General features: G+C 35.1%; 1 protein-coding gene across 3 annotated transcripts in view; it reads left to right on the top strand.

Annotated features, from left to right (window-relative positions):
• Positions 1 to 16074, top strand: part of LOC136025346 (kinectin-like) — a 159654-nt gene that overhangs the window by 16620 nt on the left and 126960 nt on the right. Inside the window, exon 1 of one of the 3 annotated variants that reach the window (XR_010617076.1) lies at positions 5524 to 6780. The exons of 1 other annotated variant lie outside the window; for it this stretch is intronic. Coding sequence is in view for 1 of the 2 variants with exons in the window: in XM_065701272.1 (XP_065557344.1) it covers positions 5841 to 6780 (940 nt within the window). In the remaining variant the exon portion in view is untranslated. Of the gene's footprint in view, positions 1 to 5523; positions 6781 to 16074 lie in introns of those variants that run through there. One more of the 3 variants, XM_065701272.1, reaches the window with a different exon arrangement.

Raw genomic sequence — 16074 nt, 5'->3', positions numbered from 1 at the left:
AAACTTATATATTTAACATTAGCATTAAAATTCGATTCTTTTGATGTAGCTATTGATATCAAAATTCAATTTTTTAGAGTTTTGGTTACTATTGAGCCGGGTCGCTCCTTACTACAGTTCGTTACCACGAACTGTTTGAAAAGATCCCTCCTGTTCCTGGAAATAGCAAGGAATTTCATTGTCTATGTTACCAGCATTGAAAAACAAAGACACTATGTGTAAAGTAGAACATACCTATATGAATAGCCATGATTAATTTGGACCATGTTCCCATTTGGAAATGCCCTGAAGGATATTTCCTTATACCCTTAGGTTTTTAAATATAAAAAATATATTGTAATGTCTGTGTTTTGTTCATGATTTGGTGGGGGCCCTGAAGGTTTTTCCTGGCCCTTTTGGTTATTTCTTAAGCAATCAAAGAAACTATGATGTAATGTCTATGTTTGCTCAATGATTTGGCTGGGCCCCTGAACTCTAACGAGTCCTAGAGTAGAACATGGTAGTAGAACATACTTGTATAAATAGCCATGACTAATTTGGAACATGTCCCCACTTGGGAAGGCCCTGGAGGATATTTCCTTACACCCTTAGGTTTATAAATATAAATAAACATATTGTAATGTCTATGTTTTTGTTCATGATTTGGTGGGGGCCCTGAAGGGTTTTCTTGGCCCTTTTCGTTATTTCTTAAACAATCAAAGAAACTATGATGTAATGTCTCTGTTTGTTCAATGATTTGGAGAAGTCCTATTACATGACATCCAAAGAAATCATTTGCATAACTAAACAAACCTTACAACCAGGACTTCCTCGCTTAACTAGCAGACTCAAAAAAGTCCTATTACGTAATAAGCACCTATATCTTGAAGTAAACAGACCCTATAACGTAACAACCAAAAGAAATCCTGAAGTAAACAAACTCTATCACGTAGTATACAATGTAATACACCGTTAAAAGCGCACTATAATATTGCGTAAGACCCAAGTGTGTGTAATAACGTCTCGAGGGGCTAGTAGATCCAATAGTATACCCACTATGGTTCTTGTGGAATCCAAGGGCCAGTCACTACTAACACTAATTATTTTAGTAGTTATTCTGAAACTGTTAAGAATTTGGAAATTTGGGACAGAAGTCAAACTTTAGCATAAAGAACGATGTATTGAGGAGAGGGGACGCCCTCATATACGTAATAGTTTCTGTTCGCTTAAGCTTTAATGTTGCTCCTTTCTTTCAATTGATTTTTTCTTTACTTAATTTTTATATAAGCTAAATTAGAGTTACTGCGTCCTCACAACCAGTTTTCATTCGTTTTTTGATTATCAATAATTCCACACAAAACAAGGTATTCCTGAACTTTTGTTGGTCTTTTTAACCAAGATTTTACAACGACATTCAAAAAGAGAGAATTTTATTGTTCCTTTGCACTCAAACGGTAAGCAATCCTCTTTTAGCAAGGGAAAAAACGTACAGCTCAGTTTGCCCTGAATATATATATATATATATATATATATATATATATATATATATATATATATATATATATATATATATATATATATATATATATATATATATATATATATATATATATATATATATATATATACTTAGACTTAGACTTTGGTCCTCCCACGCCTGAGGGCGCATAGAGCAGCAACAGTGGTTCGCCACAACGACCTGTCCTGAGCCTTCGACCAAAGCTCTTCCATCGAAGACCTCGCCAGCTTCGCCTCCTTCTCTAAAACCCTGCCAACGGTCATTTTGGGTCTCCCTGGCTTGCGAAGGCCAGGGGGTATCCAACACCATATGTCATGAGGTAGCCTTCCATCACCCATTCGCATCATGTGCCCCCAATACATCCATCGTCGCTTTCTAATGGCATCAAGGATGGGGGTATGATTTGTCATGATATAAATCTCATCATTTCTTATTCTCTCAGTCCAATGTATATTCAAAATATATCTTAGGCAGTTATTATCGAAATCCCATAGTCGTTTTCCTAGTTGCGCAGTGATACTTCAAGCTTCACAACGAAATACTTTTCATCTCAATTCATACAAATGTTTCATTCATACAAATGAATAAGGACCCAGATGTGAAAATCAAACAGTTCATGGTAACGAACTGTAGTAAGGAGTGACCCGGCTCAATAGTAACCGAAACTCTAAAAACGGAATTTTAATACCAATAGCTACATGAAAACGATAGCATTTTTATACTGATTTTAAATATATAAGTTTCATCAAGTTTAGTCGAAAAGTTACGGCAAAGTTATGGTAAATTTTTTTATTGTTTTAAAAAGTAGAGTTGTTAGACAGAGTCAAGCTTTAGCGTAAAGAGCGAGGCGTTGCGGAGGGGACAACCCCTTTCAGAAATGGAATAATTTCTGTTCGTTTTAAGTTTTAGTGTCGCTCCTTACTTGCAGTTAAAAAAACTTGTTTTTTATTTAATATAAAATATAGAGTCAACTGTGCTTTCTAAACTTACTTTTAAAATTTCCAAATTTGATTTTTACACTAAGAGGAAAGGTTGTACAGGCAGCCAAAAAAGTAAGAAAAAATAAAATGCTTTCAGAAAGTTTTCGTAATTGAAGGAGTCATTATAAAGTCAATCAGCTGGCTCCATCCATTGACCTTGAGTTCTGGAGTAAAGTAACCCAAAATCAGAGTCAACCACGCTTAATATTTGGTTTTGCATCTTTTTGCAGATTAATGCACTCAAATAAGCGGTTTTTCTCTGATGTTGCGCTAGTGTCAATTATATAGATAGATACTAAGGAAGAAGGTATCCTAAGTTACTCAGTAAGTTAAGGGAATTGAAAAAGTTTGAATTACTACATAATTTTTTATTAGTTGAATGAGTTGTTTTGGAATTCCTGTAAACTACATTAAAGTAAAGAAAGCTGGAAGACATCACATAGTTATAAAATTAACGGAACTTGCTGGGCAAAGCTCCTAGATTATTAATCATTAGCTGAACAACCCCTATGAGCCACCGATAGTAAAAGTTAAAGCTTTGAATTCTTCAGGGTGTATGTGTACTTAGCTACAGTGCCAAAAAGGATCCTTTACATGTCTCAAACACTTCAGAGCAAAAATTAAGTTTTTTGGGTTACGGAAAGGAATGAACCAAACAGCCGTATTATCTGGGAGGGTTCTGGGACTCCCACACTCTAAACCTGTGAGCAATAGGTTTTTTTTCTTACAACATCTTTCTGGAATATGTTTAAGAGATTACACAAAAAATAATCTTAAAAAAATGATGAATTAATTTTCCAATGTTTAACTAGTTCTTTTATTTTTAGGGAATATTTCACGAATTAAAATTTGATAAGAGAATAATTTCAAAATAATTCTATCACTTATGTATGAAATAGCTAGTTCTTTGTCAAATGTGAATCATTTCTAAGTCTTTAGCTGTAAAACCAAAACAAAATGTTTTTCGAAAAAGCACAATTGTTCGAAAAGTTCAAAATTAAATTACCTTTCATATATCAAATACAGACAGGGCTAATTTTTGTTCCGGACGTCTAAAAGGGAAATTGATAAATGAAACACTTTCAAGTAGCATTTGGGTACCAGACAGTTTGTGGTAATGAACTGTAAGTAAGGAGCAACTCTGCTCAATAGTAACCGGAATTCTAAAAACCAGAAATTTTGGTATCAATAGATATATCAAAATAATTAGCTTGTTATTCTGATTCTAAATATACAAGATTCATCAAGTTTAGGGTTACTCATAAAAAATTTTCGACCCTGTGGAGATTTGCTAGATTTTTGAAATGTGGGGGAAACATCCCCTAAAATTCAAGGAACCTTAATGAAAATCACAGCATTAGGTTAGGTGCATCAGAGAAGCCCTTCTGTACAAGTTTTGAGCTCCTATATATAAAAATGTGCAATTTTGCTATTTTTGCCAGAAGAAAGATCATGGATTTGTGTTTATTTTGTTTTTTTTTTCTCAGGGGTGGTCGTATCGAAATAATTGTCCTAAGAAATTGTGAGAGGGTGTATTCGAACGAAAGTTTAAAGTTCCAGGGCCCCTTTTAATGGACAAATAGGTTAAAGGCAAATTGGTTCCCGTTTTACGCCCTTTTTCCTCCTAAGTTATCTGATAAAATTTTTGAGATAGCCATTTTGTTCAGTGTAGTTGAAAGTTTAAATAACTATGGTCCTTAGGAGTAAAATGACCCCCACAGTCCTTGAAGATAGGCCTGTAAGTTTTGAAGTTTGCAAATTGCTTATGTGTAGTATTTGTCATTGAAAAATACAGACATTTTTAGGGGGAGGTGGAGATTTTGTGCTTGGGGTGGATTTTCATAAGGAAAATCTTCCTTGGGGAGGGAAATTTTTTAGGGCGTAAATTTTCCAGGGTAAATTTTATACTGGGGGGATTTGACATATTTCCTATGCGAAATTCTTTTTAATTGCCTTGCATTCTCTTTGGCAACTCAATTTTACATGTGGAGATGTTCCGGGGAGCTATCGGGGGGCGGTTTCCAGCGTGTTTTGATTTTCGAGAATACATTTTCACGGAACAGGGTATTTCTGGAGTGGTCGAAAAGCCGAATGGAAATTACAGTCTTTTTCAAATGATCAGAATCTGATGCATCATCAGATCAAAGCATCAGAAGCTAAATTAAAAAACAGGTTTTTAAATAAAAGTAGGGAGCAATATTAACACTAAAAACAAACAGAGATTTATCCGTACATGAAGGGTTACCCCATCATCAATACCTTGCTCTTTATGCTAAAAATTGACTGTTTATCTCAATTTCGCCACTGAAACACAAGTACCGTACAATTAGAATAGAAAGCTTTTTCAAAAGTGGTAACAGCATTAGTGTAAAGAGCAAGGTATTGAGGAGGAGACAACCCTTCATATGCGAAATATTTTCTGTTCATTTTAAGTTTTAAAAGTTGTTTTTACTTTCAGTTAGAAAACTTGTTCAATTTTTATTTTTAATATATATTGAAAAGAAAAACGCTCTGATTAAAGTACTAGTGAAATTACAGTGTAAATCCTCGGGGCCTCTAATTGAATGCATATATTTGGTTATTTGGGTGTGTGTATTAATCTCTAACATTATCTATATTAAAAACTGGTCGACCTCCATTGTAAAGAGTAGGGAGTTGAGGGGTAGCAGTTTTTTCTAATATATAAGATAATTTACGTTTGTTTTAAGTTTCAATTTTTCTTAGCTCTTTACTTTCATTTGAATGTGATGGTTTTTAAATTCATCAGTTACAGATCCAAGCAAAATTCAGACATCTTCAGCCTTAATTATTAAAATAGTTTGTCTTGCTACCTTAATAAGATTTATAAATTTTTATCTTAAGTTTTATGGGATTTTGATAAAACCTTTAAGGTGTCAGTATTTATCATTAACAGGCTAACTTTTTCTCAAGAATCTCATTAGTGTCTGTACGTCAACAGGAGAGATGCTTTTTCTAGGTTCTGCAATACTCAACGTTGGCTAATTTTGTTTCCTGTCCAAAGCTACTGGCAAAAGATAGAAAACGATTCAGTCTTTCTTTCCCCGTTTTGTGCTTGCCATGTAGACAAAGCCAACTTATCTTACATTGGACTAAGTTGTTACCATGAACTGAATGATTTTGTTTTCATTTGTATTTGTGGATATTTTTGTTCTTGTGTCTCTTAAACAGTTCTCTATATGTGATTAGTGTTATCTCAACTTATTGATAATTTATGCTTGGATTTAGGAATTCCAAAGCTTCTTAGAAATTATCAAGTTCTTGAAAATATTTTTCAAAAAATCCATTTATGGAGAATGTTTGATAATTTTGAATTTATTTGATAGTCTTAAATAACTATAAAAATGTTTGGATTTTTCAAAAAGACTAAGGATGACAAAGTAAGAATCAAAAGAGATGATACAACTGATGATGAAAAACAGTCTAACTCAAAAAGAGATTCATTGACGAAAAATAAAAAGCTTACTGTTAATATATCAAAATCACCGGAAGATGTTGAAAAGAAAAAGACATTGGAAAGTCCTAAAATGAAACATAAATCAGAAGGGTTCAAAAGTAAACCACCAAAGTCTCCTGAAAGCCCAGGACAACGATTCAAAAACAAAGTTTTAGGTTCTCCATTATTACGTGGCAGAAGAGACGCCAAAAACAGAGAATTTTCATTTGATGACTTGTCTGAAAGCTCTGCCACTGACAACTCTAAATCGGAAGAATCGAAGCAAATTAAAGGCTTAGTTTCTGACCAAAAGGATAGTAATAATAGAAAAAACAGTGATGAGATAGACATTGAGTCTAAAAACACAGGTTGCGACTTAACTCATCAGCCATCAGGTAGTAATTCTGAAGATTCACAGTTGAGCCCGTTCGGAATAGTATTAATAGAGCCTGATTTAGAAATTTCGGCAAGTCAGAGATTCACCAATGACTCCGAAGCATCGAATAAATTTCAATATGAGAAACCAGGAGACGACACCAAAGAGGGAGAAGATGCAAGAAAATCAGAAGATGATTCATTGACTTTAAAACAGGGATCCGCCAGATCCCTCATTGATAGAGACGGAACTACAAAAAGCCAGACTACATCTTCAACTGAATTTCTTTCTATCAACACAGTCAAAATGCCCCTTAAGAAATGTACAACCCCTGAAATTTCAGCTTCTGTTGAGAATCTGAAAAAGGAATATCTAATGGAGATGATAAATAAGGAATCGACAATAATAGATTTACAGATGAAGCTTAATCAAACCGAAGTTCTTTTGAAAGATGCAAACCAGAAAGTTTCAGGTAAAATTATTCATAAGATATTGAAAAAAATATCGTGCCGGTAAACAAGGGTAAAAACAATCCACAATTTTACAAGAGGGGTAGTCAGAATATTTTAATAAGTAGAGAGATTATGACGCTCTTAAAACTGATATTTATGTGCTAAATAACATTATTTTGGTGTTTTTATAGTTTCCCACCTAAATAATTAGTTAAATATTAAAAAAAACAAGAGGAGGGTTAGGGCACTTTTGAAAAGGGACTTTTGGAATATTCATGTCCTAAATTCTACTATTTTTATAATATCCCGAAAACTTGAGTAAACTATTTTAAAAATAAGCACAGTTTTACAGGAAGCGGTTTAAGACTAATTTTCGGAGAAGAGTGTTTTTGAGGCTATTGGAAAAGTATTCATGTCTTATATTTCTAAATTTTGATATTTTTATAGTGTTTACCAAAAAAGGATACCACAGGTAAGGCACTGGATTTGGAATCCCTTGTCTGAAGGGCGAGGGTTCGAATCTTGGTGTAGCAAATTATTTGGCTTTGGACAGGGTTCAGTGGTGAGACTCTATTAATTCAGCCAGAGTCGACAAAGCTCTACATGGGTAACTGTAGAAATCTGAGGAAGGTAAGCAGGAAGGGTCTTTGAAAGCAGAAGATGGCTGGCTCCCATCACTTTCTCCTGAAGGGCCTTGAGACAGAGATCAGCACCGCCGATTCGGACTTTAAGGGTCTAGTGCCGTATCCTTTACATTACCCTACCTACCTCTGAAGCTAAGGAATAGGGTATTTAAACACTAAGTTTCTTAATTTTCCTTTTTTAAATATTTTGTCAAAAAACTTTGAGAGGGGTTGTCTTTAGGCCGCCCTTTCTCTTGTATATACAACTATTGTGACCTTCAAAGTAGAAGTTGATTTTAATATTCTCTAACAGAACATTAATTTCTAACTTACTTGGCTAAAAAAATTTAGTGTTTAGTAATTTACAGCCCGATAGCTTCAGTCATTGGTATGATAGCATTTTCTGGCAACATTCTGTAAGCAAGGAGCGATAAAAAGAATTGTCTTTTTATCCAAATCCTGAAAGTCCAAAAATCATTGAGTTTGAAGTTAAGTAAGCAGTGACCCGGCTCAATAGTAACCGAAACTATACAAAATGGAATTTTCACAACAATAAATACATCAAAATAATTGTATTTTTATGCTGATTTCAAATATATAAGCTTGATTAAGTTTAGTCTTGCCCATCAAAAGTTACGAGCCTGAGAATATTTGCCTTATTTTGGAAAAAGCGGAAAACATCCCCTAAAAGTCAAAGAATCCTAAGGAAAATCAAACTATCAAATTCATCATATCAGAGAATCCTACTGTGTAGGTTTTAAGCTCCTATCTGCAAAAATGTGGAATTCTGTATTTTTTGCCAGAAGAAAAATCACGGATACGTGTTTATTTGTTTTCATTTTGTTGTTTTTATTTTCTTCCCAGGTGTGATCGCATCGATCGGTTGGTCCTATTATATCGTGAGAGGGCTCATTCAAATGAAAATTACATTTTCTAGTGCCCTTTTTAAGTGACAAAAAATAGGAGGACAACTAGGCCTCCTCCCACGCTCTTTTTTTCCTCAAAGTCACCCGATTAAAATTTGAAATAGCCATTTTGTCCAGCATAATCTAAAAGTCTAATAACTATGTCTTTGAGGATGACTTAATCCCCCACAGTCCCCAGGGAAGGGCTGCAATTTGTGAACTTTGCCCATTGTTTACATATAGTATTAACCTCGTCTAGTATGTCAACCCCTATTACGGATTATTAGTCGGCTATTACCGAGTTTCGGCTAGAATAGACGGAGTTTCAAATATAGCTTTAAATATTATAACTGCCCAAATATTTAACAATTGCCCAAATTCAAGGGCCACCAAATTGGAATAATACATATTCTTAAAGCGCTATAAAACTTAGTGTAAAGAATAAGGGGCTGAGGAGGGGGGCCACCCTCATATAAAGAAGAATTAATGTCTGATTTAAGCTTTAATGTTGCTCTTTACTTTCACGTGAAAAAATCTACTGTTTTTGCTGGTGCGTTTTTTCGTGATCACATTTACATATTTTGAGACAAGACAAGCACCCGAGTAGTAGATGATGCAGTTTATAAGTAATCTTTTTCGGTTGTCTTTTATTGATAGTATTAGTTCCTATATTACAATTCATTAATAAAGCTTAATTTGTTTAAAGTTGAATCTTATAATTTTGATTCAATTTACATATATTGTTCATATCACATATATTTGTGGTATTGTTCATATTAATGGAAATTTTGCTAACTTATGATCTTCTACGCGTCTAAAGCCCTCACGGCCTCTATAAAAGGGTCCTATAATGGTTTAAGTACACTGTATACAAATAATATGATGGATACGTTTAAACATATGTTTAATCTTTCTTTTATAGGTTTAAATACCTGGATACATTATATATAAATAGGAAAAGAAAATTTTATTACCATTTAAAAACACTAAAAATAAGGCTCTTGGTAGCACTTACCGACACCCCCCTGCCAACAAATTTCATGTTGAGGTTCATAATTCCCGCCCCATCTTTTCCATCTTTGTGCCTTTAGGTGTATGAATGTAATAGCCTTCGGGCCATAGCAACACAGAATACTGACTACAAACAAAGCTCAGGGATAAAAAAAACAACTTTAGATAATATAAAAAAGAAGAAAAAAAGAAAGAAACAAGTTGAAGTTCAACATATTAACCAAAAAACACTAATCATAATAAAACTCAAAACCTAATAACCGTAACAAGCTACGGTACTTGTGTATTATTAAATAAAAAAAACAAGTTTTTTTAACTGAAAGTAAGGAGCGACATTAAAACTTAAAACGAACAGAAATTACTTCCTATATGAAAGGGGCTTCCTCATCAATGCCCCGCTCATTACACTAAAGTTTGACTCTTTCTCTCAACTCTTCTTTTTAAAACAGTAAAAAACTTTAGCGTAAAGAGCGGGGTGTTGATGAGGAAGCAGCCCCTTTCATATACGAAATAATTTCTGCTATTTTAAGGTTTTAATGTCGCTCCTTACTTTCAGTTAAAAAAACTTGTTTTTTTTATTTAATTTCTGAACGTTTTTGAATCAATGCATGTTTTGATTTTGGCTCTCCGTAGAGAAATAATGAAAACAAAATTTGCATTTTTTTTTTTTTTTTTGGCTAAATGTCTTTCTCATAGTTCTGATCGAATGATTTTGAGAAAAAAGGAGCGAGGGAGGAGGCCTAGTTGCCATCCGATTTTTTGGGTACTTAAAAAGGCAAATAGAACTTTTAATTTTTTACGAATGTTTTTATTAGTAAAAGATATACGTAACTTGTAAATTAGCTTACGTTACGATCTTTTGTCTTCTCATGTTTTTATTACATATATGAGAAGGGGGTTCACCCCCTCGTCAGTACCTCCCTCTTTACACTCAAGCTTAAATTTTGTCCCAATTCATTAAGAATGATCCCTGAATCACAAAAGCCGTAGAATAAATAGTTGAAATTACTAAAAATACTTTAGCGTAAAGATCGAGGTATTAGGAGAGGATGAGCCTCGTATGCGTAATAATTTCTGTTCGTTTTAATTTTTAATTCTGCTCCTTGCTTCCAGTTGAAAAAACTTTTTCATATTTATTTTTTCATTGTTTTTTTTCTAAATAATGCTAGAAAATCCTGCACTCCCTTCATGGAAATTTTCTTCCCCATGACATATTCCTCGATGGAAAGTTCCCCCAACATATCCCCCTCTTCTCGACCCCTTCCCCAAACCAAAAAATCCCCCTAAAAACGTCTGTACACTTCCCAATAACCATTACTTTATGTAAGCACTGGTCAAAGTTTGTAACTTGTAGCCCCTCTCACGGGGACTGTGGGGGAGTAAGTCGTCCCCAAAGATATAGTTATAATATTTTTTGACTGCATTGAATAAAATGGCTATATTAAAATTTTGATCCGTTGACTTTGGGAAAATAATTAGCGTGGGAGGGGGCCTAGGTGCCCTCCAATTTTTTTGGTCACTTAAAAAGGGCAATAGAACTTTTCACTTCCGTTAGAATGAGCTCTCTCGCAACATTCTAGGACCACTGGGTCAATACGACTATCCCTGGGAAAAAAAAGCAAAAAAACAAATAAACACGCATGGGTGATCTGCCTTCTGACAAAAAATTCAAAATTCCAGATTTTTGTAAATATGAGCTTGAAACTTCTACAATAGGATTCTCTGATACGCTGAATCTGATGGCGTAATTTTATTTAAGATTCTATGACTTTTAGGGGGTGTTTCTCCCTATTTTCTAAAATAAGGAAAATTTTCTCAGGCTCCTAACTTTTGATGGGTAAGACTAAACTTGATGAAACTTATATATTAAAAATCAGCATTAAAATGCAATTCTTTTGATGTAGCTATTGATACCAAAACTCCATTTTTTAGAGCTTTAGTTACTATTGAGCCGGGTCGCTCCTTACTACAGTTCGTTACCACGAACTGTTTGATTCGCAACGCACTCAATAAGTGAAGTTAGGTTGTTTCGTGAAACAAACTACGATGCAGGTACATTTTAATCAGATATTTTATATAGAGCGGTTAGGTTAGGTAGGTTAAGTTAGGTTAGGTTATATATATTAGGATAAATATAACTGCCTCTTTTTAAGTCTTTGGTAAATCCCGAATCTTTAGTTCAAAATCCATGTTCAGACACTATCTTCTATCATTATTAAATAAAAAAAACAAGATTTTTAACTGAAAGTAAGGAGCGACATTAAAACTTAAAACGAAAAGAAATTACTTCGTATATGAAAGGGACTGCTCCCTCTTTAACGCCCTGATCTTTACGCTAAAGTTTGACTATTTCACTCAACTCTACTTTTTAAAACAGTAAAAAACTTCAGCGTAAAGAGCGGGACGTTGATGAGGAAGCAGCCCCTTTCATATACGGAGTAATTTCTGTTCGTTTTAAGTTTTAATGTCGCTCCTTACCTTAGGTTAAAAAAACTAGTTTTTTTATTTAATTTCTGAACATTTTTAAATTAATGCATGTTTTGATTTTGGCTCTCCGCACATGAATAATTAAAACGAAATTTGCACATTAATTTATTTTTTGGCTAAATGGCTTTCTCATAGTTTTGATCGAATGATTTTGAGAAAAAAAGGAGTGGGGGAGGAAGCCTAGTTGCCCTACATATATGACAAAAAATTTCATATTTGTTTTTTCATTGTTTTTTTTTAATAATGCTAGAAAATTCTGCACTCCCATCATGGAAATTTCTTTCCCTCATGAAAGATTACTGGATGGAAAGTTCCTCCAACATATCCCCCTCTTCTCAACCCCTCCTCCCAACCAAAAAATCCCCCTGAAAACGTCTGTACACTTCCCAATAACCATTACTATGTGTAAGCACTGGTCAAAGTTTGTAACTTTTAGCCCCTCCCACGGGGACTGTGGGGGAGTAAGTGGTCCCCAAAGAAATAGTTATAAGGTTTTTCGACTACGCTGAATAAAATGGTTATCTCAGAATTTTGATCCGTTGACTTTGGGAAAATAATTAGCGTGGGTGGGGGCCTAGGTGCCCTCCAATTTTTCGGTCACTTAAAAGGGCACTAGAACTTTTCATTTCAGTTAGGATGAGCCCTCTTGCAACATTCTAGGACCACTGGTTCGATACGATCACCCCTCGGAAAAAATACAACAAACAAACAAATAAACACGCATCCGTGATCTGCCTTCTGTCAAAAAATACAAAATTCCACATTTTTGTAGATAGGAGCTTGAAACTTTTACGTTAGGGTTCTCTGATACGCTGAATCTGATGGTGTGATTTTCGTTAAGATTCTATGACTTTTAGGGGGTTTTCCCCCTATTTTCTAAAATAAGGCAAATTTTCCCAGGCTCGTAACTTTTGATGGGTAGACTAAACTTGATGAAACTTATATATTTAAAATCAGCATTAAAATGAATTCTTTTGATGTAGCTATTGGTATAAAAATTCCATTTGTTAGAGTTTTGGTTACTATTGAGCCGGGTCGCTCCTTACTACAGTTCGTTACCATGAACTGTTTGATACGTAACAAACTAAATTGAGTTCTGTCTTTGTGGCTATGAAACCGGATTTTTGCATCGTAGTTTGTTTCACAAAAGAACCTAACTTCATTTACTGATTTTTTTTCTGAATAATACACAAGTACCCAAGCTATCCCCTCCAACATGATTCCCTATATGTTTAATCCCTAAACAAAGAAACTTACACAACTATTTAATAGTACATGCCTTCCTCTCAGCCATCCGCATAATTAACCAGCATTCACCCCCAAACACTCGTCCAAAAAATTAATTCCGCAACTCAGACAGCTCTGCACACTTGGATACAAAATAAAATAAGTTTTCATTCACACATCTACACATAGGGCAAAAATAGGTGCCAACCACCAGCCTAAACTTTCCCAAAATTTCCTTTTCTCACCTAAATCCAAACTATCCCCTCTAACCAACAACCAGCTCTTCAAATCCTCTTTATTCAATCCAAATGTAAAATAAACCTCCAACAGTCTTCAGCTTGGGAATAAAACCTCAAAGACATAGACTGGTCCATATGAGCTTGCCACTCCTGGATTTCTTGGTCATTTAGGGTTCGCTGGACCTCCTTCCATGCTGACATGCTTTGATCCATTGGGCCTTTTCCTTCATTCCACACCTCCGAAAGGCCACAAAGGTACAGTGTTTTCTTCACCTGATTTGGCCACGAATCACGTCTACCGTCCTTCAAGCTCTCCAAATAAGCTGACTTAAGAAGCCGAACTCTAGGTATCCCAATTATTTTCTCCCAGAATTTTACCATTCTAACCAATCTAACACTCCTCAAGGTGAAAAGCCCCAAATCTCCTATCAGTACCACTGAACTAAATGAATCCTTCAAGTCTAAAATTCTCTTAAAATATATTAGCTGAACAACTTCTAGCTCAGCTGTTTTAGTGAAACCCCAAACCTCAGAACCCCAATGTAGACTAGAAGCTACTTTTGTCCGGAGAACACTTTTCGGGATCCTCATGTTAGCTAGCTGACCTAAATTACTTCTCAAAAGCATATTTATTAGCCTATTACTTCTTAAATTACAATCTTCTACATACCTAGACATCCCCCTTAATGCACTAAACTCAACACCCAAACAAACAAATTCTTCATTAACTTCCTCCAAAATTACAAAGAACCTCAGAATCAGCAGCCTCTTTGCTCATAAATACTAATGCTACTTACTTTTTAGTGTTCAACTCTAAATCTTTCTTTTCAAATTAATTTCTTATTATATCTAATTGCTTCTGAAGATTGTCTCTACTTTCCGCCACTTGAGCTCTGTCATCTGCGAATAACATACATGATAGCCTAAACTACTCCAAAGAAACATAAAGGGCTCTGCTACTTTTCATAAAACTATTTAAACCAATAACAAACAAGGAGAAAAGCTTAGGATATAAAGTGCATCCTTGTTTCACACCCACATGAGACGTAACCAGCCTAGAAAAATTTCCCATAACCTTCACAACAAATTTCACCCTCCGGTACATATCTGCTATTACTGCTACAAAACACGACGGCAAGCCTATTGCTAACAGAGTTGCAATTTTCAGGTCTAAAAAGGCTACGAATAGCCGACCTTTTTCCCTCTAGCATATTTCCTTCTCAGTATATCCAGAGTAAAAATATGGTCAACAGTGCTGAATGTCGATCTGAATCCAGCTTGCATCTGGCTAAGTATTTCCTCCTTACCTAAACAATCTCTTAGTCTAAATTCCGACACTTTACAAAAAAATTTGTTTACCACATTGCCCATAAAGATAGACCTAAATTTTTCATGTAACTTCCTATTACCTTTCTTAAAAAGAGGCACTGCTACCGAAGTGTCCCAGGAGCAAGTCCAACAAGCATTCTCCACTACAAAGGGGAAAATTGCGGCCAACATGGACATTAAATTTGTCCTTCCTAACCTCAGAGCCTTCAAAGATATACCATCTGTTCCTGGACACGAACTACCATTCATCTTTTTCAACTGATCCCAATTTTTGTTGTTGTTGAGATACAGGCCTAATTAAATCGTAGTCATTTCGTCTTAAAGGATATGTTACCGTCCCTAGACCTAACTCTCGATCCTCTGAACCATTCGACTCATTCACCCTGATATATTCTGACTCCTATTTTCAAAATAATCTGGCCACTTCTCAACTGGTGGGACACTCCCTTTTATTCCTGGGCCCTGGATTGTACATTTAACTACGACCAAAACTCTCTAGGGTTATTCACACCATAAGCTCTCTTAATTTCCTCATTACTCTTCATTTGCCGTTCTCTCTTTTTAACTCTTTTAGCCCTATTATAATCTGACCTTAATTTCCCATATTCAGCTATCCTGCGCAAATTTGTTTCCTGATCGAATGGGTCTGTTGCTTTAAGAAGCCTGAAACCCCTATTTACCTCTTCCCTTTTCTGCCACCATTCTTCATCGCAAAAACCCTCATCTTCTCCCGTCAGATGTTTCCTATCCTGAGATAATAGCTTGATTCTCTCATAAACTCTATCTGTGAGTGTCGTACATCTTGATCCAATTCAGCTGGTTCTGAAAAATTCAAAATCGAATGGCCATCATTCTGAAATTTCTCACTTTCTAGTTCCATTTTAACCAATTCCTCTTTCTCCTTCGCAATCCAAACTGGTTTACGGATCCTTTCCTCACACAAAGGTCTTACCTTTACCCTTTCAGAAAGTCGAATACAGGCTCTCAGCTTAATACTCACTACCAAATGGTCGGATCCGACCAACTCTAGGACCCTGAGGTCCACCGCCTGGGGCCAGAGAGATAAAATATATAAAATATAATCAATTAAACTCTGATAAACCCACTATAATATGTGATATCACCCATACCAAAATGTCCTCCCAACCCTCCGTTCATAATTAGTAACCCTTCCTTTTTACAAAAAATTATTAAATTCCTTCCCCATCTATTTATTTTCCAAGACCTATCCCTACTTTCCCTGAAAGGAAAAACATGCTCAGGTTCATTTTCCAAACCAACATTCTGACCTGTTTCACTTAAAAGGAGTTCAGTAACCTACAACTCGTCCTCTTCACTGGTATTAATCAAGACAAAGGTGCATTCTTGTATACATCTGTGTTTCATTATCAATCAATTCTCATGTATCTTCACGGCTGTAAGAACTATTATTCGGAGGTAAATAAACAACACACACAACAATGTGAACGTTTTAACTGATAATATTAACCATA

Source organism: Artemia franciscana, chromosome 3, assembly GCF_032884065.1.
Source record: "Artemia franciscana chromosome 3, ASM3288406v1, whole genome shotgun sequence".
Taxonomy (NCBI): Eukaryota; Metazoa; Arthropoda; class Branchiopoda; order Anostraca; family Artemiidae; genus Artemia; species Artemia franciscana.
The sequence above is the reverse complement of the archived record's forward strand: the minus strand, read 5'-3'. Positions and strand labels throughout refer to the sequence as shown.